At 45.3% G+C, this 22137-nt stretch overlaps 1 protein-coding gene and 1 long non-coding RNA gene across 3 annotated transcripts; one reads left to right on the forward strand and one right to left on the reverse strand.

Annotated features, from left to right (window-relative positions):
* The first annotated feature begins 9855 nt into the window (after positions 1-9855).
* On the forward strand, positions 9856-11604 carry LOC123037626 (basic salivary proline-rich protein 1-like). The gene has a single exon (XM_044459284.1). It carries the CDS (start codon positions 9856-9858, stop codon positions 11602-11604), a length of 1749 nt encoding a protein of 582 aa, XP_044315219.1.
* A 106-nt stretch (positions 11605-11710) lies between these two features.
* Positions 11711-14229, reverse strand: LOC123037645. Of its 2 annotated transcripts, none has more exons than XR_006417593.1 (3): positions 12061-14229; positions 11887-11992; positions 11711-11824 (listed from the first exon to the last, which is right to left on the reverse strand). It is a non-coding gene; the product is annotated as an uncharacterized LOC123037645 (long non-coding RNA). The 2 variants fall into 2 exon arrangements; XR_006417594.1 differs by lacking the exon at positions 11711-11824 and having other exon boundaries at positions 11838-11992; positions 12061-12148; positions 12274-14229.
* Between the last annotated feature and the right edge of the window lie 7908 nt (positions 14230-22137).

The following is a 22137-nucleotide window of genomic DNA, read 5'->3' on the forward strand; positions in this document are numbered from 1 at the left end:
TACCAAATTTCATAAGGATCGGCCGACTATATCCTATAGCTGCCATATAACTGATTGATCGGAAATGCCATAACTTTGGTGTTTGTAAAGTTAGAAAGTTGGGATTTTCTATGGGTTTTATATTTGGCCAATCAATCCGACCTACCAAATTTCATAAGGATCGGCCGACTATATCCTATAGCTGCCATATAACTGATTGATCGGAAATGCCATAACTTTGGTGTTTGTAAAGTTAGAAAGTTGGGATTTTCTATGGGTTTTATATTTGGCCAATCAATCCGACCCACCAAATTTCATAAGGATCGGCCGACTATATCCTATAGCTGCCATATAACTGATTGATCGGAAATGCCATAACTTTGGTGTTTGTAAAGTTAGGAAGTTGGGATTTTCTACGGATTTTATTTTTGGCCAATCAATCCGACCTATCAAATTTCATAAGGATCGGCCGACTATATCCTATAGCTGCCATATAACTGAACGATTGGAAATGCCATAACTTTGTTGTTGTTAAAGTTAGGAAGTTCGGATTTTTTATGAGTATTAAGAATGCATCATATGAATAATTTTGGAGAATATAATTTACAAAGTATTCTGCAAGGGTATATCAACTTCGGCTCCGCCCGAAGTTAGCTTTCCTTTCTTGTTTAAAAATGACTTTGCGGTGATATGGATTGGCGAAAAACTACTGAACCGATTTTCTTCAAATTTTTTTTTAAATGTTCGTAATGAATTTTATTAGTACTTGAACGATCGTTTTTTCATGTAAAAATTTTTATTTCGCCGAAATAGATAGTTTTGTAAGAATTTTTGCGTCCAAAAATGTCATTTTTGGCATTAAACGTTCCCGTATGCACAAAAAAAAAATTTTTTTTAAAACGTTCGTTCAAGTACAGGATACTACTTTAAACTAATGAAATATTTTTATTTTTTTGGTATCAGTTGACCCATTCGTCCTGGGGAATTATCACCGCAAGGCTCTTTAAAAAAAAGGCGTTTAAGGGAAACAGCCACACCTTAAAAACTATTAAATATTTTTTCAAAAATTTTTGCATAAACATTGTCAATAATCTAAATCTAATCAGAAAATATAATCATTCTTTTAATAAAAACAATAGTTACATACATAAAAAAATCCAAACTTTCCTATTTTTTTCGACAAAAAAAGGTATATACCCCCTTAAATAGTATTATGTATATTAAAGTCTAAATGTTTGCACAACACGAGTAACGGGTATAGCTAATATCTTTCTTTGAAAGGAGTAATCTTTGCCGGGCAATTGCAACTGTGTACAATGTAAATACATACATATGTATATGCTTACATACATACACACATACGCCATTGTTTGACTCAGACCTCCAATTTGGCTAACTAGATTTGATTTGCATAGTTCTTGGGATATAGTTCGGTACTGACAAATGAAAACCATCGCAATTTCCTTTAATAGAAATCCTTATCGAGAATTAACGGACCTTGGCCAGCTGTTCCAAAGTCATCCGTTAGATGGCGCCATGAAAGGCGGAAATGTAGGCGCTAGCCAGGCTTAAGCGTTTAATGGGTTTTTGGGCGTGGCAAACTTTTATTAGGCCAATCGATATTTATTGACGAAAAAATACATATCAATTAAAATTTTCATAATATCATCAAAACTGTGGCCACAGACTGTGGCTTGTGGGCGTCGAGGGGTCGTGGTACCATTTTGAAACAAACCTGCGCTGCGTAGGAACTCCTAAAATCTACATGCAAAATGCCAATCTTCTGGCTCTTATAGTTTCCGAGATCTCAGCGTTCATACGGACAGACAGACGGACAGACGGACATGGCTAAATCGACTCGGCTTGTGATCCTGAACAAGAATATATATACTTTATAGGGTCGGAAACGCTTCCTTCTACCTGTTACATACTTTTGCACGAATACTTTTACTCTACGAGTAACGGGTATAAAAAAAACTGATCGTAACATTGAGGAGTTTCTGACGCTCTGCTTCCATCCCCGTAGATAGCGGATTAGTCTGAGGTGACGTGCAGACGAAACTAGCTAGTCCTGTCATAGTCGGGTTCACTCCTCAGTGAGTGCAAGTGTGATGAAAAGTGGAAAAATCGTTGTGTTATAGAAGAAATTAAAATATAATCAACGTATGACCTCGAGTAATCCAATAGCTACAATTAAGAATAATAATAATTGAAATCGCCATTAAAATTAAAAATATAGGCAGCCAAACATCGACACCGAAGGACGCATATTCTTAATGCAACTTTGACTTTGCTCTTCTGCTTTTTCATTTACATTATTATAAGTGTAATCGTTGGTCTTATACTTAAATTATAAACAATACAGTAACAGGGGATCCTGCTAATTCGGTCTACCTGACAATTATGTTCTTACAAGGTATATAAAAAAATTTTTTTTTTTTTTTTTAAAAAAAACCTCCATATTCCCTTGTAAGGAAAAACCATTTTTTAAAAAAAAAAAAAAATTTCCCAAAATTTTATATAAAAAAAATAATTTTTTTTTTTTATTTTTTTTTTTTTTTTATTTGTTTAAAAATAAAAAAAAAATTTATAAAATAAAAAAAAAAATTTAAATTATTTTTTTTTTTTTTTTTTTAATTTTTTTTTTTTTTTTTTTTTTTTTTTCTTTTCTTTTTTTTAATTAAATTTAAATTTAATATAATTTTTTTTTTTTTATTTTTTTTTTTTTTATATAAATAATTTATTTAAAAAAAAAAAAAAAAAAAAAAAAAAATATAAAATTTTAAATAAAAAAAAAAAAAAAAAAAAAAATAAAATAAATAAAAAATAAAAAAAATAAAAAAAAAAAAAAAAAAAAAAAAAAAAAAAAAAAAAAAAAAAAAAAAAAAAAAAAAAAAAAAAAAAATAAAAAAAATAAAAGTGAGAAATAACTCCACACAAAATATCTCAAAAATAACTGCATGGAAAACCTGCCAGTTGCTACTTACGCAACTACTTCGCGTAGTAACGGCAACGCAGGGAAAAGAGAGTTTGGAGAAAGCAGTTGGAGAGTACGAGGAGAGAAAGTACAAAGTACGAACCCAAAGAGAGTTTGGAGAGATTGGGAGAGACGGAGCGGAGAGAGGTGCCAGAGCGAGACGGCACTAGTCAGAGCGAGAGCCCAGAGAGCGCAGGCGTGCCGTGAGCAAGGAAGGAACGGTACAGCGCTGCACTGTGGACTTCAGTGTGGTGCCGTGTGCAGAGGGCGAAAGGTCAAACGGTAAAACCGTGGACTTTGGACCTTGGAGTGGAGAGAAGAAAAGGAATGGCCGAGGATTAACGGGACCCGGAGGCCTATATAAACGGGCCCAGCGCTGGAATCAGGACCAGTCATCGAGCATCAAACTACGAGTGAACATCGTCTAGTAAAAGTCAAAGTCAAGAATATACCACCGTGAGAACCAACCGTGAACAAGATCGCTACGTCGAGACGTTCGGGACCGAGCAAGTCACCGAATTGAGACACAGGTAGCTGAGTCCTCGAACGGCAACCCACGGCCAAGTCTACAGAACATCAAGATTGGCTGTAATACCGATTAGTCCGACGAAGTTGGCTGTAATACCGGTCAGTTTAGCTGCATTGGCTGTAATACCGATCAGGCTAGCTGTGCCGGCTGTAATACCAATCAGTCCGGCTACATTGGCTGTAATACCAATTTATTCTAACTGTGTGCGTCTAAGTTGGCTGTAATACCGGTCAGTTTAGCTGCATTGGCTGTAATACCGATCAGACTAACTGTGCCGGCTGTAATACCAACCAGGCCGACTACATTGGCCGCCAGAGACCGCAACAAGAGCCAAGCCTCAGGTACGATCGCAACAGTCGAGGAGGGAAGGCCAGGGTGGAACGTTCGTCTTTCTCTGGGCGCTGGCTATAGGGACTGCTGACGTGATCTGGCCGTAGTACCAGAGCGTCAAAGGAAACTGAGTGAGCGTCTAGCGGGACCGGCCGGGACAGAGCAAGGGACAGGAGGCTGCGGCTGGCAGGACGAAGGTCTTGCGAGCGTGGTGCCTGTTCACCCTAGTCTGAGAACGGTGACGCTTCCCTAAGCCCAACGGTCCAACTCCACGCCCTCGTCTATGAGCGGCAGCGAAAGTACTCGGAGCGACTAGGACCATCAGCAGCAAGGAATCACCGAGCGGCGACGCAGGAGCATCACACAAGATATATTCAAATATTGTCAACCAGAGCCGTAAATAAACGCCTTCTTAACTGAATTCTGAAGTTTTGTTACTGTTAACCGGGCGGTCACGTTTAATATAAATTTGGTGGGACGAACGCACAAATTTCTACTGAGCTAGCCGCACGAATTTCGTAGCGAGCAAACCATAAAAAAACAGTTCGTTACATCTGGCGCCCAAAAACGTGATTGTCCCGGCAGTAAGAAAAACACAAAACACCAGAATGGGGAGAAGTTGGATCTACCGCCTCAAGAAAGAGGATTTCACCAATGTGGCACAAAGGCTACGCATTTCCTTGACGGGTAGAACTGAAGACATGCGGAAAGCCTTGGTGGAATACTACAATGAGACGGAAAACAACCCAGAACTCAAAGAACTCTGGTACGAACTAGAAGCTATGTACCCAGAAAAACCAGGTCTAAAATTAACAAACCCCGAGGGAGAAGACGCATGGACAGGCCTTAGCATTGAAGAGATGCAACAAGAGGGCCAGCGAAGAGATTCAATTCAAGATAGAAAGACAGCCCCGAAGGCACAAAGACCTAGCGAGCCCGACTACGCTAAAGTCGCGAAGCAGGTCAGAGAATGGTCTTTTAGATTCGAGGGCACAGAGAAACCCCTTGAATTCTTGGAACAGGTGGAATGGTCCGCGAGCACCTACGGGTTGGACTTAGACATGGTACCGCGAGCAATGCCAGAACTACTACAAGGCAGAGCATTAAAGTGGTTTATCTCGAACAACCAGCACTGGAAAACGTGGGAAGACTTTATTGAGAGTTTCCAAACGTTCTTCCTGCCCAGAGGATATTTGGCGAAACTAGAGGACCAAGTCAAAGCTCGGAAGCAGGGATTCAGAGAGCCATTCAAGGATTACATGGTGGACATGCAGACCATGATAAGGCCACTCGGGTACAGTCCGGGGAAAGTACTCGAGGTCATAAGGGAGAACAGCACACCTGACCTACGAATTTCCCTCAGAACGTACAAGATCGACGACCTGGAAGCCCTCATGATCCTGGCCACAGAATACGAAGAGCTCGAAAAGGAGCGGGAAATGTTCTCCCAGGAAAATAAGTTCAGCAGGACAAAGACGACAGTCCCGCCTCCGGTGACATGTAGAAGATGCGAGGATACCAGCAGGCAAGGCAGGCCAGCCGAAACGTCGCGAAACACGCAGAAAACAGAATATCAAAGGCAGCATACCAATACTCTATGGAGACCACCAAACACTACCCAGAGACCACAAAGCGCGACAGCAGGAAGCAACCAAACCCAAGAATACATAACCAACCCACAGGAGGCATGTCGCAAATGTGGCGGACACGGGCATTGGGCAAGAGGTTGCCGAAACCAGCGAATGCTATTCTGCTGGATATGCGGAAAGGTGGGAGTGAGATGCATGGAATGCTGTCAGAGAGCGGAAAATGGCCAGCGATCCCAGCCGCAGAGAGGCGAGCGGGGGTCGCACGCGGATTCCTCTCCAATCTAACTGGCAGGCTAATCGAAGAGGAGCAGCAGTTGTCCGCAGCGGTGACGATTGGTGGAAACTCGTACAAAGCCACAATCGACACCGGGGCAACAGCGAGCTTTATTAGCGAAGAGCTGGCGGACAATCTGGCTGCTCTAGGAAAGATTACACGGACGAGACGGCAAGTTAGGTTGGCAGACGGAAGGTGCAGCGGAATAAGCGCGCAGCTCGAGGTAGAAGTCGCATTCGGCAACAAACGACTGACCATGAGCCTGCTGATATTACCAGGAGTAGTAGACGCACTGGTGCTGGGCTGGAATTTTCTCACACAGGTTGGGGCTGAGATAAAGTGCGCAGGTCACGAAATCCGCATACCGGCCAGGAACAGACACAACGGATGGCTGGAGGAAAAATTGTCAGTGGCAGTTGTTCACGAAGACAGCGAGGAAGGAAACATCGAGCAATTCCTAGAAACAGAGCTGGCAGAATTCCAAACAATGAGCGGAACTTCGAATGTGGCCGAGCACCAGATCACCATGAAGGACGACAAACCTATAAAACAAAGATACTACCCTAAGAACCCTAAAGTTCAAGGGGAGATCAATACAAAGGTGGATGAACTTCTGGAAATGGGTTTCATAGAACACTCGAAGAGCCCGTATAGCTCACCCATAGTAATGGTTAAGAAAAAAACCGGCAAGTGGAGATTATGTGTCGACTTCCGACAGATAAACGCGAAATCGGTGAAGGACGCGTACCCAATGCCACGTATTAACTACATCCTGGACCAATTACGAGAAGCACGCTATATCAGCAGCCTGGATTTAAAGGATGGATACTGGCAAATTCCTCTAGAAGAAGCAAGTAGAAAGTTCACGGCGTTCACAGTGCCAGGTAAGGGGCTTTTCCAATGGAGAGTGATGCCATTCGGATTACACTCGGCATCAGCAACATTTCAAAGGGCCTTGGACCAAGTGATTGGACCCGAGATGTCTCCTCATGCGTTCGCGTATCAGGACGACATAATCGTTATCGGACGCACTCAGCAAGAACACAAGGACAATCTCAGAGAAGTGTTTCGCCGTCTGAAGGAGGCAAACCTGAGAATAAACCCTGAGAAGTGTCAGTTCTTCAAGCAGGAGCTGCTGTACCTAGGACATCGAGTCACAAGCCAAGGAATCGGTACAGACCCAGACAAGGTCGCGGCCATAGCCCACCTAGAACCACCTGCAACCATCCGTGAGCTAAGGCAGTACCTAGGGGTTGCATCGTGGTACCGACGATTTGTACCAGACTTCGCACGCATCGTTAAGCCGCTCACAGACCTACTCCGCAAGGGCGTAAAGTGGGTATGGACGCAATACCACCAGCAGGCATTCGAGGAGGTGAAGGCGAGACTGGTGTCTGACCCAGTATTAGCGTGTCCAGATTTTGGAAGAACATTCATCCTGCAAACAGACGCCAGCGAATACGGCATAGGCGCGATCCTGACACAAAACACGGAAGACGGAGAGAAAGTTATCTCATACTCCAGCCGGACGTTAAACGGAGCCGAGAAAAACTACTCGACAACGGAAAAAGAGTGTTTGGCCATTGTGTGGGCAATCAGAAAACTAAGGCCCTACCTGGAAGGCTACCACTTCAAGGTGGTAACAGATCACATGGCGCTAAAATGGCTGAACAGCATTGAAAGCCCATCCGGAAGAATCGCCAGATGGGCCCTTGAGTTACAACAATACGACTTCGAGGTTGCGTACAGAAAGGGTCAATTGAATGTGGTAGCCGACGCGCTGTCCAGACAGCCGATGCCGGAAACCCTCCGGAGAGCAAAAGAGTTGGTGCAAAATTCGGAATGTAACTGGATCAGGGACATGCGCGAGAAGATAAAGACACACCCGCAGAAATTCCCGGACTATGTGTTCGACGGCGAAACACTGTACAGGCAGATCCCACACAGAGCTGGCAACGAGGATGTGGTGGCATGGAAGTTGTGCGTCCCCAAGGAGCTAAGGGAAAAGGTCCTGCAAGAAAATCACGATGCCCCAGCCGCCGGCCATGTAGGAAGCCGAAAGACGATTGCCCGTCTAGCTGCCAGATACTACTGGCCAGGAATGCAGAGGGACGCGAGAGCATACGTTCGGAAATGCGAAGAGTGCCTAAAATTTAAGCCAAACCAGCGTCAGGCGGCGGGTAAGATGCTGACACAAGTCCCTGAGGAACCATGGGCAACGGTGTGCGCGGATTTTGTTGGACCCCTGCCAAGATCGAAGCACGGTAACCAAATGTTATTGGTTCTAATCGACCGTTTCTCAAAATGGACAGAATTAGTGCCATTACGAACTGCTACAGCAGAAACCCTGCAAAAGGCGTTTAAAGAACGGATAATCGCTCGATTTGGAGTTCCAAAAGTGGTGATTACAGACAACGGGGTGCAGTTTGCCAGTCGGGCATTTAAGAAGTTTCTTCACGACATGGGAATAAAACAACAGTTCACAGCACCATACACTCCTCAAGAAAATCCCACCGAGCGCGCGAATCGAACCGTAAAAACCATGATCGCACAGTTTGCCGGACAAAACCAAAGGAACTGGGACGAAAAGTGGCCAGAGATAATGCTAGCAGTTAACTCAAGCATATCCGAGTCCACAGGATACTCGCCTTCATTTCTAACGCAGGGCAGAGAACCGCGGCTGCCAAACGCGTTGTACGACAGAGAAACGCTGGGCACAGGAAGGCACACAGAGTCACCAGAGGGGAATGCCGAAAAACTGAAGGAAATCTTCGAAATTGTCCGACGAAATTTGGAAAAGGCAGCACAGGATCAAGCCAGGCACTACAACCTCAGAAGGAGACGGTGGAATCCACAAATCGGCGATGTCGTCTGGGCCAAGGAGCACCATTTGTCTAAAGCGGCGGAAGGCTTCGCGGCCAAACTAGCGCCGAGATATGATGGTCCATATCAGGTAGTCGATTTTGTGTCCCCCGTAATCTGCAAAATTCGCCACCAAAGAAGCAAGAAGCAACGCACAGTGCACATCAGCGATCTAAAGCAGCAGGAGGAGACACAAAAAACGAACGAGGACGGAAATACAGGCAGGTCTCAAGCAGTGGACGAATAAAGGATCGGGATTGCGGAAATCCGTTTAATCGTCAGGACAAAGCCGGAGTCAACGGAAAAGGATGTGGGCAGGCAGACAGGATATCGTTTAATCGTCAAGCGAATGCAGATCAACCAGCGTCCAAGACCGCATGAGACAATAGCACCCGTTTAGTCGTCAGGCCAAAACCGGAGTCAACAGAGCACGCCTCAACACGAGCAAGAACTCTGATCAAGTCAGCATACACCTAAGTCAACGACGAATAAAGGATCGGTACTACGAGAACCCGTTTAATCGTCAGGACAAAGCCGGAGTCAACGGAAAAGGATGTGGACAGGCAGACAGGATATCGTTTAATCGTCAAGCGAATGCAGATCAACCAGCGTCCAAGACCGCATGAGACAATAGCACCCGTTTAGTCGTCAGGCCAAAACCGGAGTCAACAGAGCACGCCTCAACACGAGCAAGAACTCTGATCAAGTCAGCATACACCTAAGTCAACGACGAATAAAGGATCGGGATGGCGAGAATCCGTTTAATCGTCAGGACAAAGCCGGAGTCAACGGAAGAGGGAGTTGGATAGACAAGAAGGACGATCTTGCAAATAAAAACAAGACAGATCCCAGACTAGATGGGGCAGAGGCAACCGTTTCTACGTCAGGCCAAAGACCGGAGTCAACAGAGCATACACCCAATAGAAAGGGACATTATCAACGAAAGCATTCACCGGACCTGCGAAACGATCACAAGGAAAACACGTGGAGAGCAACGACATAATACACGTCACCGAGGAAAGGGGAGAGACGGTACGGGGTACCGTAAAGCTAGGAAAACCATGCGTCAGCAACGACCACCAAAAAGTAACTGAAGAGACCGAGCCAAAAACGAAGGAAGACCTAGGCATCGGAGGAGAGTGTCAGCATCAGACACGCAGGGTTAAGAGAAAACGGCCTCCCCAAAAGAGAAGACATAAGCCGCAAAGAGAGCCGATAGGGATATAACGGTACGGCATAAAAGGAATCCCCGAAACCGAGGCTTCATGGTAAAGGGAATTGCAAGGGAACGGACAAATCAAACCAAGAAGTCAACATGAGTACCCGAGTTACAAGAGCAGCAGCAAGGAGGCAGGCCGCGCTTCAGCGAGGTCCTGAAGGACCCGTCGCGGAGCAAGGACGGTCGGAGGCTAGGCCGCTGCCTATCTTCCGGCCCACCCAAACCCCGCGGCGCGGTGCCGAGGACGATGGAGCTCGCTCGGAGCCCGAACCCATAGTCACCTCGGACGAGAGCGACATGGAGTGGGCCGAGGACCCGGTCAAGGAGAGGCGGGAGTGGCGCCTAAAGAGGGCCAGGGATCCGAAGGTCGACGCAATCCCGCCGGGATACGCCCGAACATTTAAGGGTGCGGCGAAGAGACCAAGGGGCAGCGGAAGCACCTCGTTGGAGATGGCTGAGGCGAGAGCCAAGATGCTGAGGGACGAGGTCGAGCGGATGCGGACGACGAGAGCCCGATACGAGGACCGCAGAGCAGTGGAGAAGGACTTTGAGACCGCGCAGCAAGAATGGGAGCGGATGAAGCAAGCCGCAGCTGAAGCCATCGTCCAGGAGGCATATCGCCTCAAGCGAGGAGAGGAGAAGGCCCGGAAAGAGGCGGAAGTTGAGGAGGCCAAGAGAAGGGAGGAGGAGGAGAAACGGTCCAGGAACCCCGAATGGCAGCAACGGCTACAGAAGTGGGAAGAGGAGGAACGCCAACTGTGGTCGGGCGAGGTTCTGGTGGAGGCGGTGCCCTTAATCCCAGGAGGGATGCAAGGAATACCCCCGACTCCCCGATCCGACAACGACGGAAATGCCAGTCGTGGACCCGAGGCCCCGAACCAGTGGGCCCAGTCGGATGGATGGGTTCCCTACCAGGACCCAAACCCCCATCCCCAAAATTGGCACGAGCCACCTCCGACCCCCCGCCCGCAAGAATGGCCGGAGGATGTCGACCGGGATCCCGCTCCAAGCGCCTCACCACGTCAGCAGGAGGCGGAGTTCCCACGCCCACCGAAGTGGACCCCGGCACGACCGCCCACGCCACGGTATGGCCAGGAGGTCCGGGGAGAAGAGCCCGAGGATAGCAGTCCGGATTCCGCTCCCAGCCCCCCTCCAAGTCATCCAGAGGCGGAACACCCCCACCCACCGAAGTGGACTCCGGCTCGGCCGCCCACGCCTCGGCACGGCCAGGAGGTCCAAGAGGAGGAACCGGAGGACACACACCCAGGAGGAGGTTCCCAGACCAGGAGGAGGGGAGGAGCAGTGGCAGTACTGCCGGACAGAGATCCCGCAGGCCCACGTCGCGCATGCGCTAAATGCGTTTGTGGCCGGCGGCGTCCAGTGGCGGCAACACACCGTCACGTGGACCTGGCCTGTCAGCGACGAGGCGAAGGCCACGGAGGAGACGGAGACCCCAGCGCAGGACACTCCGAAATCAAACCCGCGAGACCCCAGGGTGCGCCGCGAAGACGCCGGGTGGTTGCCGCCGACACCGGAGACGGGAGAGGTACTGGAGAAAGGGCCATGGGTGTGGCCGACACCTACGGACAACCCGAGGCCCAAACTCCAGCGGCAGATCTCCGCCCCAGAGGCACGCGGCCCAGTGGCCAGGCCCACACTCGTGCGGATGGCGTCCCGGACAGAGGGCGGATCCTGGCAGGATATCGCCGAGGAGGAGTGGCCAGTTGGTTTATTGGAGCAGCCGGTGATCAAGCATGCCAGGCGAAGAGGGGGCCGACGCTGCGTGATGGCAGAGATAGGCTGCAAGAAATACCGCATCCGGTTGGCGGCCTCTGGCCAAGTTAGTGTACGCCGTTTCGATTGCTAGCCGTATAAAAAAATAAATAATAATAAAAATCAAAAAAAAAAAAAAATATATATATAAATACAAAATAACACTGTCACACACGTAAACACTGACACTGGGACTGGAAACGCGGACAAAACTAGCACAAACACTTAAAATAATAACGCCATAAAAAGCCGGGGAGTTTATTTAAAAAAAAAAAAAGAAAGAACAATTCATCTGAAAAAAAAATATAAAACCAATCAGTTGAATGCCAAAACAAAAACAAAGGCACAACTCACCTGTACATCAAAGACTGGTGGAGAGGGGTAGCTGCTTGGATGAAAGGGGCAGTCCATATATGTCCCAGGTCATCTTTATCTTTATCTCCTTGGGAAAGCCGTTCAGCTGAAAACAGAAAAGGAAGGCAAATGAGTTGAGCAACAAAAAAAAAAAAGGTAAAGGCACAAACTCACGTGTACTTCGAATGATGGGGAGGGGTAGCGGCTGGAAAGGGGGGGGGAACGATCGTGGCCACAGCCAATCCATTTTACCTTTTATCCTCTATGTTTTCCATCTCCGCCCGTAGGCGAGGGCCACGGTCCAAGGGCAAGTCGAGGGAAAGGGAGGGTTTAAAGAGAAAGAAAGTTAAGAGAAAGGGGAAATGGAAAATTAAAGAGAAAACTTACCGGCAAGAAAAATTCTCCGCGTCATCATGTGCTTAGGGAAGGGGGCGCCAGCGATATAAGGCGGTCGATTGGCACTATCGTATAACAGCCGATCGATGGGCACGAGACATTGGAACTATCGGCATATGAGAGGCACACTAATAAACATCGCGATGATGAGGTGGCAACGCCACCCCAAGGTAATATCGATATGCAAGTCATGTTATCGATCGCAAAGGATTAGTGTGACCAAGACGAACCACAGGAGACCGCGAACAAGGTTGGAGCGGGATATTTAAAAATTTCGACGGCAGCATCGGGATTTAAGGAAGCATACATCGACGAGGGAAGCTTCGTGGGAGAAAGTCAAGGAATACGGATCGGCGCAGTATAACTCAACAAGGAGCTGTGGGCGTCGATGTAAGGATCAAGAAGACTCAAAGGCAACAAGGATACACAGGATAAAAGCCGGAGAGGAACAACGAGAATTCGTACGTCTAAGGATGGAACCAGAGTGGGGAGAAGAACGAGAGGACTCGAAGGCTACAAGGATTCACAGGGTAACAGCCGGAGAGGAGGATCGAGCTCACTTTCGTTATCCGAAGAAAGAGGGGAATGTGAGGAGTTAAATAACTCCACACAAAATATCTCAAAAATAACTGCATGGAAAACCTGCCAGTTGCTACTTACGCAACTACTTCGCGTAGTAACGGCAACGCAGGAAAAGAGAGTTTGGAGAAAGCAGTTGGAGAGTACGAGGAGAGAAAGTACAAAGTACGAACCCAAAGAGAGTTTGGAGAGATTGGGAGAGACGGAGCGGAGAGAGGTGCCAGAGCGAGACGGCACTAGTCAGAGCGAGAGCCCAGAGAGCGCAGGCGTGCCGTGAGCAAGGAAGGAACGGTACAGCGCTGCACTGTGGACTTCAGTGTGGTGCCGTGTGCAGAGGGCGAAAGGTCAAACGGTAAAACCGTGGACTTTGGACCTTGGAGTGGAGAGAAGAAAAGGAATGGCCGAGGATTAACGGGACCCGGAGGCCTATATAAACGGGCCCAGCGCTGGAATCAGGACCAGTCATCGAGCATCAAACTACGAGTGAACATCGTCTAGTAAAAGTCAAAGTCAAGAATATACCACCGTGAGAACCAACCGTGAACAAGATCGCTACGTCGAGACGTTCGGGACCGAGCAAGTCACCGAATTGAGACACAGGTAGCTGAGTCCTCGAACGGCAACCCACGGCCAAGTCTACAGAACATCAAGATTGGCTGTAATACCGATTAGTCCGACGAAGTTGGCTGTAATACCGATCAGTTTAGCTGCATTGGCTGTAATACCGATCAGGCTAGCTGTGCCGGCTGTAATACCAATCAGTCCGGCTACATTGGCTGTAATACCAATTTATTCTAACTGTGTGCGTCTAAGTTGGCTGTAATACCGGTCAGTTTAGCTGCATTGGCTGTAATACCGATCAGACTAACTGTGCCGGCTGTAATACCAACCAGGCCGACTACATTGGCCGCCAGAGACCGCAACAAGAGCCAAGCCTCAGGTACGATCGCAACAGTCAGGAGGGAAGGCCAGGGTGGAACGTTCGTCTTTCTCTGGGCGCTGGCTATAGGGACTGCTGACGTGATCTGGCCGTAGTACCAGAGCGTCAAAGGAAACTGAGTGAGCGTCTAGCGGGACCGGCCGGGACAGAGCAAGGGACAGGAGGCTGCGGCTGGCAGGACGAAGGTCTTGCGAGCGTGGTGCCTGTTCACCCTAGTCTGAGAACGGTGACGCTTCCCTAAGCCCAACGGTCCAACTCCACGCCCTCGTCTATGAGCGGCAGCGAAAGTACTCGGAGCGACTAGGACCATCAGCAGCAAGGAATCACCGAGCGGCGACGCAGGAGCATCAACAAGATATATTCAAATATTGTCAACCAGAGCCGTAAATAAACGCCTTCTTAACCGAATTCTGAAGTTTTGTTACTGTTAACCGGGCGGTCACGTTTAATATAAATTTGGTGGGACGAACGCACAAATTTCTACTGAGCTAGCCGCACGAATTTCGTAGCGAGCAAACCATAAAAAAACAGTTCGTTACCGGGCCATCGGGGAGGATGCACCGAATCAACCGACGACACCAGCGGCATCTCCAGCAATCGACGTCCCTCAGCCAACATCGACGACAACGCGAGGAGGACGGTCCCGGTCATCTTCCCGGTCCAGCAATCAGCCATGCTGATTTCTGGGGGGGAGTAATTTGGGGGACAACCTTACGAGTTCCAACCACATGTCAGCGTCTCTCGGTGAATACCAAAACAGCTGAGCTGCGCAGGCTTCACCGGGAATGGCACTTATCGACAGATAAAGCTTTATCCAGAGATATAATCCCTAGTTCCCGCTCTTCTGAACGAGTCTCGACGAGTAACGCAACTTGCTAAAATTAACCCTCATTATAATCAAGCACGATCAGTGAATAAAAGATTGCTGTGAACTGAACTCCCACAAGCATATTAAAGTACAACATTTAAACTACGTTTTCACAAATTTTCATATAAAAAAATTTTTTTAAAAAGATACGGAAGTCGACCTGCGAATTTAGGTGCAAAATTTCAAAACGATTCGTTTAGTAGATTTTGCAGGATGGTGTTCACCGACTTTGAAATTGCAACTTCTCAGAGCGTTTTAAAGTTTTGGACACCGAAAAATCGCATGCAAAACGAGCTAACTCACCTACGTTCAACTGCCCATAACTTCCGAAGTTTTACTCGGATGAATCTAAAATTTTAACGCAATATTCTTCAAATGTTGTGAATTCAGAAAAAAAATTTAAAAAGCATGGCCAAACAAAATTTAAATACCATACCCCCTCCCTTAATTGAAAAATGTACATGTTTCATTATCGGTAGACACCGGCTTTTGCTTATACCGAATAAAATATAAGGGTTGGCATCAACGTAGTCCATAATAGGAATATTATATAGAATTATAAATGTATCTGAGAGTGTAAACTGGTAGCTGCAACTCGGGCACAGTATTTCCGTAGTTGACCCTCCAAAGTCTTTAATTCTGTTACTTAAGATCTAATCTAATTTAAGGTTAGCTCTGATTTAAGTTGCATTCTTGCCTAAACTTTCTCACTATCACATTTTGTCCGCGAAAAAGGGCAACCAGAGCCATGGCCTCGGGGCCACCTAATTTAGGGGATAACCGCTTTGCCAGCCTAAGCGCTATCCCCAAAGCCAAAAAAAAAAGACAATATCAAAAACTACCAATCGAATTTCCCGAACTCCCTGAACCGCAGCATAAAAACCCAAGGTTTATAGTTATACCATCTAAAGACTCTAGAAAAAACCATATCAAATTTTTCCACAAAGCTCTTAAGATCATCAGCAAAGGCATAATTTGGGTTTACAAGGATATATACTTAGGTCTAGTCTAGATAAAAATGGACAACATGGTTTATTATCAGTTTACAGCAATAATAGCCTAAATAAGCAATAACATCTACCAGATGTTCAACAATCGTTAATGTTGATCGTGAAGGGCTGAATCGAAGAACCGTCTCTATTTACAGTTGTGGTCGGCATCTGATTCAGCTGAAGGTTATTTCTAGGTTTTCCCCATTTCTTTATAACATGAGTAATGACAATGATTATTATAAAAAGTAATGCAATATAAATAGCAATATGATGATGTTCAATAGTCTCAAGATTATGTGGTAATTTAAAACTATTGGGAGGAAAGAGTTGCGCTTCTCGTTGATACAACTCTTTGTATTTAAGGTTTGGGTCTTCCTTCGAACTTGTAGAGGTAGATCTTCTTGAATTCATTCGTAGATTTTCAGTGAGTTCACCTTCTCCGAAGCGAGCATACGATGTACGTAATTCGGTTTCGAGCACATCTTGACTTGTAACTGTCATTAAAGAATTTCGAATGGTGCATCCATGTTTTGCAATCATAAATCCTGAACCCTTTAAATTTATATTAGAGGTTCCGTCTAAGCAAACTGCAGATAATGTTAGCGTGGATCTTGTTGTAAAGATCCATTGATTTCTGGCATGTGTTCTTAACCAGACAAAAGGTCTTTCTGCCTTTATTAAGTTGCAAGAAGAATCCGTTTTATTATGAAACATTTGCATTTCACAGCTAGTTTCCGAAGAAAACATTTCTTGTTTGTTATAACATATAAAATCATCCTTTGCTCTTTCTTGGCAAGCTTTAAAATCATTTTCCGACGTCTCAAAGTATTCATCTCGATGACTGTTGATTGCGATATATGGTGTCTTAATTGCAAACATACTGATTCCATCTTCAGTCAAAAATGGAATTGGTGTCAATCTATAGATGTCCAAAATCTGAGTAGACACCAAAGGCAATTTTACTTTGATGATAACATGCTCCTTTATGATGGTTCCCTCAGCTCTCATCATCTGGTATGCCATTAAAATATTATCAGGAGATACTGGAAGCGTTTGTCCAGGCTTCAAATGGTTGCGTATTTTTTCTAACTGATCATTTAATTGCCTTGGTGACAGCAACATTGGGCTTATTGTGTTATGCCGAATATCTGTTAAAACGTTTACGATCTCTGTTTGCATTCGTTGCAGACTAGAAGCTAATAGAGATAGTTGAGTCGCAAGTGTTATATACCATGAAAATTTATTAAATCTACTTGCAGTACCAGTAGTTTCTGCAATATAATTTTCTATTGATTTTAACCGCTTGGAGTTTGAGATTTCATCCCTTTTAATGACATTGATTGTAGAGTCAATAAAAGACGTTTGATTTCTCAGCAACGTAAGTAAATGCTTCTCATTAGCTTTGACCTTTGAGATCGTTTGCACCATTTTATCCGCGTACGTGGAGTCTAATACACCAAAAAGACTATTGGCAATATTTCCAACGATGCAAATTGGGTAATGTTGATTGATTGTGCTGCTACTAAGGGTAGCAGAAGAAGCATAACAACTAATGTCATTGTCACCTTCCTCTTCGTCAGCTGGATGCTTGTGGAGAGGCTCCTCCTCTGGGAATAATGGGGCGACATGCTGAATATCTCGTTTAAGTATTCCTTTACTCGTTTTTACATCTACAACCCTGACAAAATTATCTTTGCCATGGATTGTCTTAACTATTCGTCCCATTGGCCATTGCAGAACTGGAGTATTATCCTCCTTTATCAGCACTAAAGCTCCTTCCTTTACGTTTGCCGAAGATCTTCTCCATTTTTGTCGATGCTGAAGTTGTTGTAGATAGTCATTTGACCATTGAGTCCAAAACGCATGCTTTAATTTTGATACGGCTTGCCATCTCTGCCCCAATGATTGTGGTTGCTGAGATGGCTCACTGTCTGCCTGTGCGGTTAACGGTTCTCCAATAAGAAAGTGACCAGGGGTAAGTGCCGTAATATCATTTGGATCGCTTGACATCGGAACCAAGGGTCTTGAATTCATGATAGCTTCTATTTCCACTATCACAGTTTCTAACTCCTCGTACGTCAAATTAGCTGTACCAAAATTTTTGTGTAATAAATGTTTAGCTGATTTTACAGCCGCTTCCCAAAGTCCTCCAAAATGAGGTGCTCTTGGTGGAATAAACTTGAAATTGACGCCTTTATTATTACAAGTCTCCACTATAGACTTTCTGGCCTTGTCTGAAAAGATAGCGTCTTCTAATTCCTGAAGCTTATTCCTGGCACCAACAAAATTGGTAGCATTATCGCAGTGTAAAGTCTGACATTTTCCTCGACGACTTATAAATCGACGAAGAGCTGCCAAGAATGCTTCCGTGGTTAAATCGCTAACCAGTCCCAAATGTACGGCTTTAGTCGCAAAGCAACAAAATATTGCTATGTAAGCAGTATGTGGCTTCTTTCCACGAATTTTGTAATGAATCTTAAAGGGTCCACAATAGTCAACTCCAGAATTAAGAAACGGTCGAGCTTGTGTGACCCTTAGTGGTGGTAGCTGTCCCAATTTTTGCTCCATTAATTTTGGCCTAGCTCTTGTGCATTTGACGCATTTTAAAATTTATCGCCCAATATTTTTGCCTTGATGTGGCTAGTAGAGCTTGAGCACCACAATGCATATTTTCTTTGTGGATTTTTTTACTACAGGATTATATGGTAATAGAATGGGATGTTTTGCATCGAATGAAAGTTCAGATGCTTCCAATCTGCCTCCAACTCGAATGAGATCATCCTGATCCAAGAAGGGTGTTAACGCGCTGAGATTGCTATTGCGTCCTACTTCACGTGATTTCTTTAAATCTTTGATTTCAGCGCTAAAATTATTTTGCTGAATTAGTCGAAGAACTATTATTCGAGATTGTTCTAATTCTTCAAATTTAACCGTTGCCGTTGTTTCTGATGATTTATTTTTAAAGCGCATGATGTAGGCTACAATTCTTAATAGCTTATTGAACGAATTGCCATGGTTTATACCATAAAGCCAATTCGGACTTCTCGTTGCAGCTAAGACGACTTCTAAGCATTCGTGGTGAATTGCATGCTGTTCTGATTTTGCAGCAACAAATGGTAGTGGCCATTTTGATGGTGGACCATACAAGAACAATGGACCGTAGAACCAAAGACTTAAATTGGTGAATTTGAAACCACTTATTCCTCTTGAGGCTATATCTGCAGCGTTGTTTTCCGAGGCGAAATGACGCCATTCCCTTTGTAAAGATGATTCTTGGATGGGTGTGATTCTTGTAGCCACAAATTTGTCCTTTATTGTTTTTGGGCTATTTATCCAGGACAACACAATTTCAGAATCAGCCCAAAAATAAGTTGTAGTTCCTTGCAGTGACAATTGCTCCTTTATGGTGGCTGTTAATTGAGCACCTAAAACTGCTGCCTTCAATTCCAATCTTGGGAGTGTGATCGCATTTACTGGGGCTAAACGCGACTTTGCACATAATAATTGTACAGTCACTCGTTTATCCTTGTGAACTGCACGAATTTTCTGATGCGTCGACAAAAGTGTGTATCTCCTTGGATACCGGAATTTTTCCATCAAAAGCATGACGAGGAATTTTAATGTCATTCAACGTTTTTAAGTTTTTCCGGAATTGCTTCCATTCCAACTGTAAATGCGTAGGCAATTCTTCGTTTTATTCGAATTTTTCTTTTGTCAAGCCTTGCATAAATATTTTGGCCTTTATGACTACTGGAAAAAATAGTCCAAGAGGATCGAATATTTTGAATATTTCCGAAACTACATCGCGTCTCGTTATTTTGTCTGTGGTCACGGTTTGGGGTTTTCCACAGAGTTTGTCAGTTGTAGGATTCCATGTGATTCCTAATGTTTTAATACTGCAGTCCTTATAAGCAGCATCTTCAAATTGTACAAAAGGAATTATATCATCTTTATTCAATCCTTGAAGAAGATGGTTATTATTTGCGCACCATTTTCTTAATTTGAATCCGGAACTTAAAAGAATATGGTTAAGTTCCTTTTGAATTTGAAGCGCCTCAGGAATTGTATTGGCTCCGGTGATGCAGTCGTCGACATACAAATCATTTTTAAGTGCAGAAGATCCTATAGGATATTTTTGCATTTGCTTATCTGCTAAATATTCCAAGCATTTCGTTGCCAGTTATGGTGCAGACTTTGTGCCATATTGATAATACTCAATCGATAAAGGCTCAATCTGAAGGATCATTTCTCCATACGATCATTTGGTATTGTTGATCATTTGGATTTATCCAAATTTGCCTGTACATTTTTTCAAGTCTAAATCGAAGCAGTATTGACATTAAACTGTTTTGTACTGTAGGACCTTTGTGCAACAAATCGTTTAATGATTTCCCGGAAGATGTCACTGCCGATGCGTCGAATACAACTCTTAATTTGGTTGTCTGACTGTCGGGTTTGAGCACACAATGATGCGGTATGAAGTAATGAGACTTCGGAAGATGTGTCTGGGGAACTTCCTTCATATGCCCAAGAGTTTCATATTCCTTCATAAACTTTATGTAACTTTTTTTGATAGCTTGATCCCTTTGCAATCTCTAGCGATAAAAACCGTCTCGTGGCTATGTCACGACTCTCCCCCAGCGCTGATGTATGCTCCAAAAATGGTAGCTTTACAACAAATCTGCAGTCCTGAGCCTTCTGAATGTTTTGCAGAAAGTGATCTTCACACTGTTTTTCCACTGATGAATAACATTTTGATTCTGCTTGAAAATTGTCCAGTTCCCAGAATTTGGCGAGTTGCTTGTCCACTTTTTCTCCTTCCGTAAGTACAGCACATACTGATGATGAAGGTGCTCTCTCCGAAATTTTACCGGCTACAATCCATCCACGCTTGGTATTCTGTAGCTTAAGGAGTCCATTCTTCAAATTCATGCTCTCAGCTTGCATTATATTGAAATAGTGCTCGGCTACAAGAAGAATATCAACCTTTCCTGGTTTTCCAAATTGAGGGTCAGCCAATGTTATATTTGTAGGTATTTTCCAATTATCAGTCGAAATTGTATACGTAGGTTGATCAGCGACTATGTGAGGCAAAACCATTGCTTCAAGCCGTGAACTAAATAAGCCCTGTTTTGATTTTAGCTGCACATTGATCCTTGCATTGGACGTGTGTGATTTTCCGCCAATGCCATTTATTTTAAGCATTGAATTTGTGGTTTTAAGCGCCAGCATTTTGATTGCTCTTTCGGATATGGCATTAATTTGGGATCCAGAGTCAAGCAATGCTCTAAATTCTGCTTTTTGATCATTGTTTCAATGAATAATCACACGAGCAGTCGCCAGGAGAATATAACTGGATTGTTTTCCACTCGCAGATGCCGCCGTGATGCCATCCAAAGGGTCAGGTTTTGTTTCTAAATGCAACAAGGTATTGTCTTGTGAGGAGTTAAATAACCCCTCACAAATAAATGAGAGTTTAGAGGAATTCAGCTGGTGAGAGTTTGGAGGAATTCAGCTGGTGAGAGTTTGGAGAATACAGCTGGTGAGAGTTTGGAGAATACAGCTGGTGAGAGTTTGGAGAGAAACAAAAAGAGAGTTTGGAGAGTACGGCTGGAGAGAGTTTGGAGAGAACGTGTAACGGTAGAAGGCGGCGGACTTTGGACCGAGGATGGTGCCGTGTGCAAAACCAAAAAGGAGAAGCCAAGAATTAACGGGATACGCCGGCCTATAAAAGCGGGCCGAGCGCAGGAAGCGGGATCAGTCGATCACAAGGAGTCAATCCAGCAAGATCAGTAGACAAGCAGTAAATCAGTGAGGAAAACCAGTCAAGTCAACATCAGGAGGAAGCAGAGACGCGCCGAGTCAACAGGAGCAAGATCGCTACATCAAGACGTTTGGGACTTAGAGTTGAAGTCGCCGAGCTGAGAAACAGGTAGCTGAGGTCCTTGAGGCATTACGCGGCTAAGTCCAGGCGCTTTGTTCTAATTCTTGTCGCGACGTGAGCGTGGCGCATTGCTCGGCGAGTCCGACGGAAGTGAATAGAAAGAGTCCTTCGACAGAGAACCGTGGGCTCGAAAGGGAAGGGTGTCTCGAGAGGCGTATGCGTCGAGAGCATGGTAATTCACCGACAGAGTCCTAGACAGGCAACTGACCGAATCTCGAGAGCCAAAGACCGCTGCACCTAGTCTCACTAGAGCACGCAGACCACGGCGTGAGCAGAGCAAGGGCATCGAGGACAGGAGGAGCGACGAGCAGTCATCGCAGGCCCAGCGGCAACCAAGCCATTCTACAACACATCCAGTCCACGGCTAAGAGGCGAGGGCGGAAGCGTTCGTCTTGAACCTAGCGTCCTGCCACAGGGACTGCATTGGCGGCCTTCCGGCGTATGCTTGAACCGTCAGGTGGAAACTGTGCAGGCGTCTGGTGCGACCGGCCGGGACAGATCCAGGGACAGGAGGCTGTGGCTGCGAAAGGCG

This window comes from Drosophila rhopaloa, unplaced genomic scaffold (assembly GCF_018152115.1).
Source record: "Drosophila rhopaloa isolate 14029-0021.01 unplaced genomic scaffold, ASM1815211v1 contig_190, whole genome shotgun sequence".
Classification (NCBI taxonomy): Eukaryota; Metazoa; Arthropoda; class Insecta; order Diptera; family Drosophilidae; genus Drosophila; species Drosophila rhopaloa.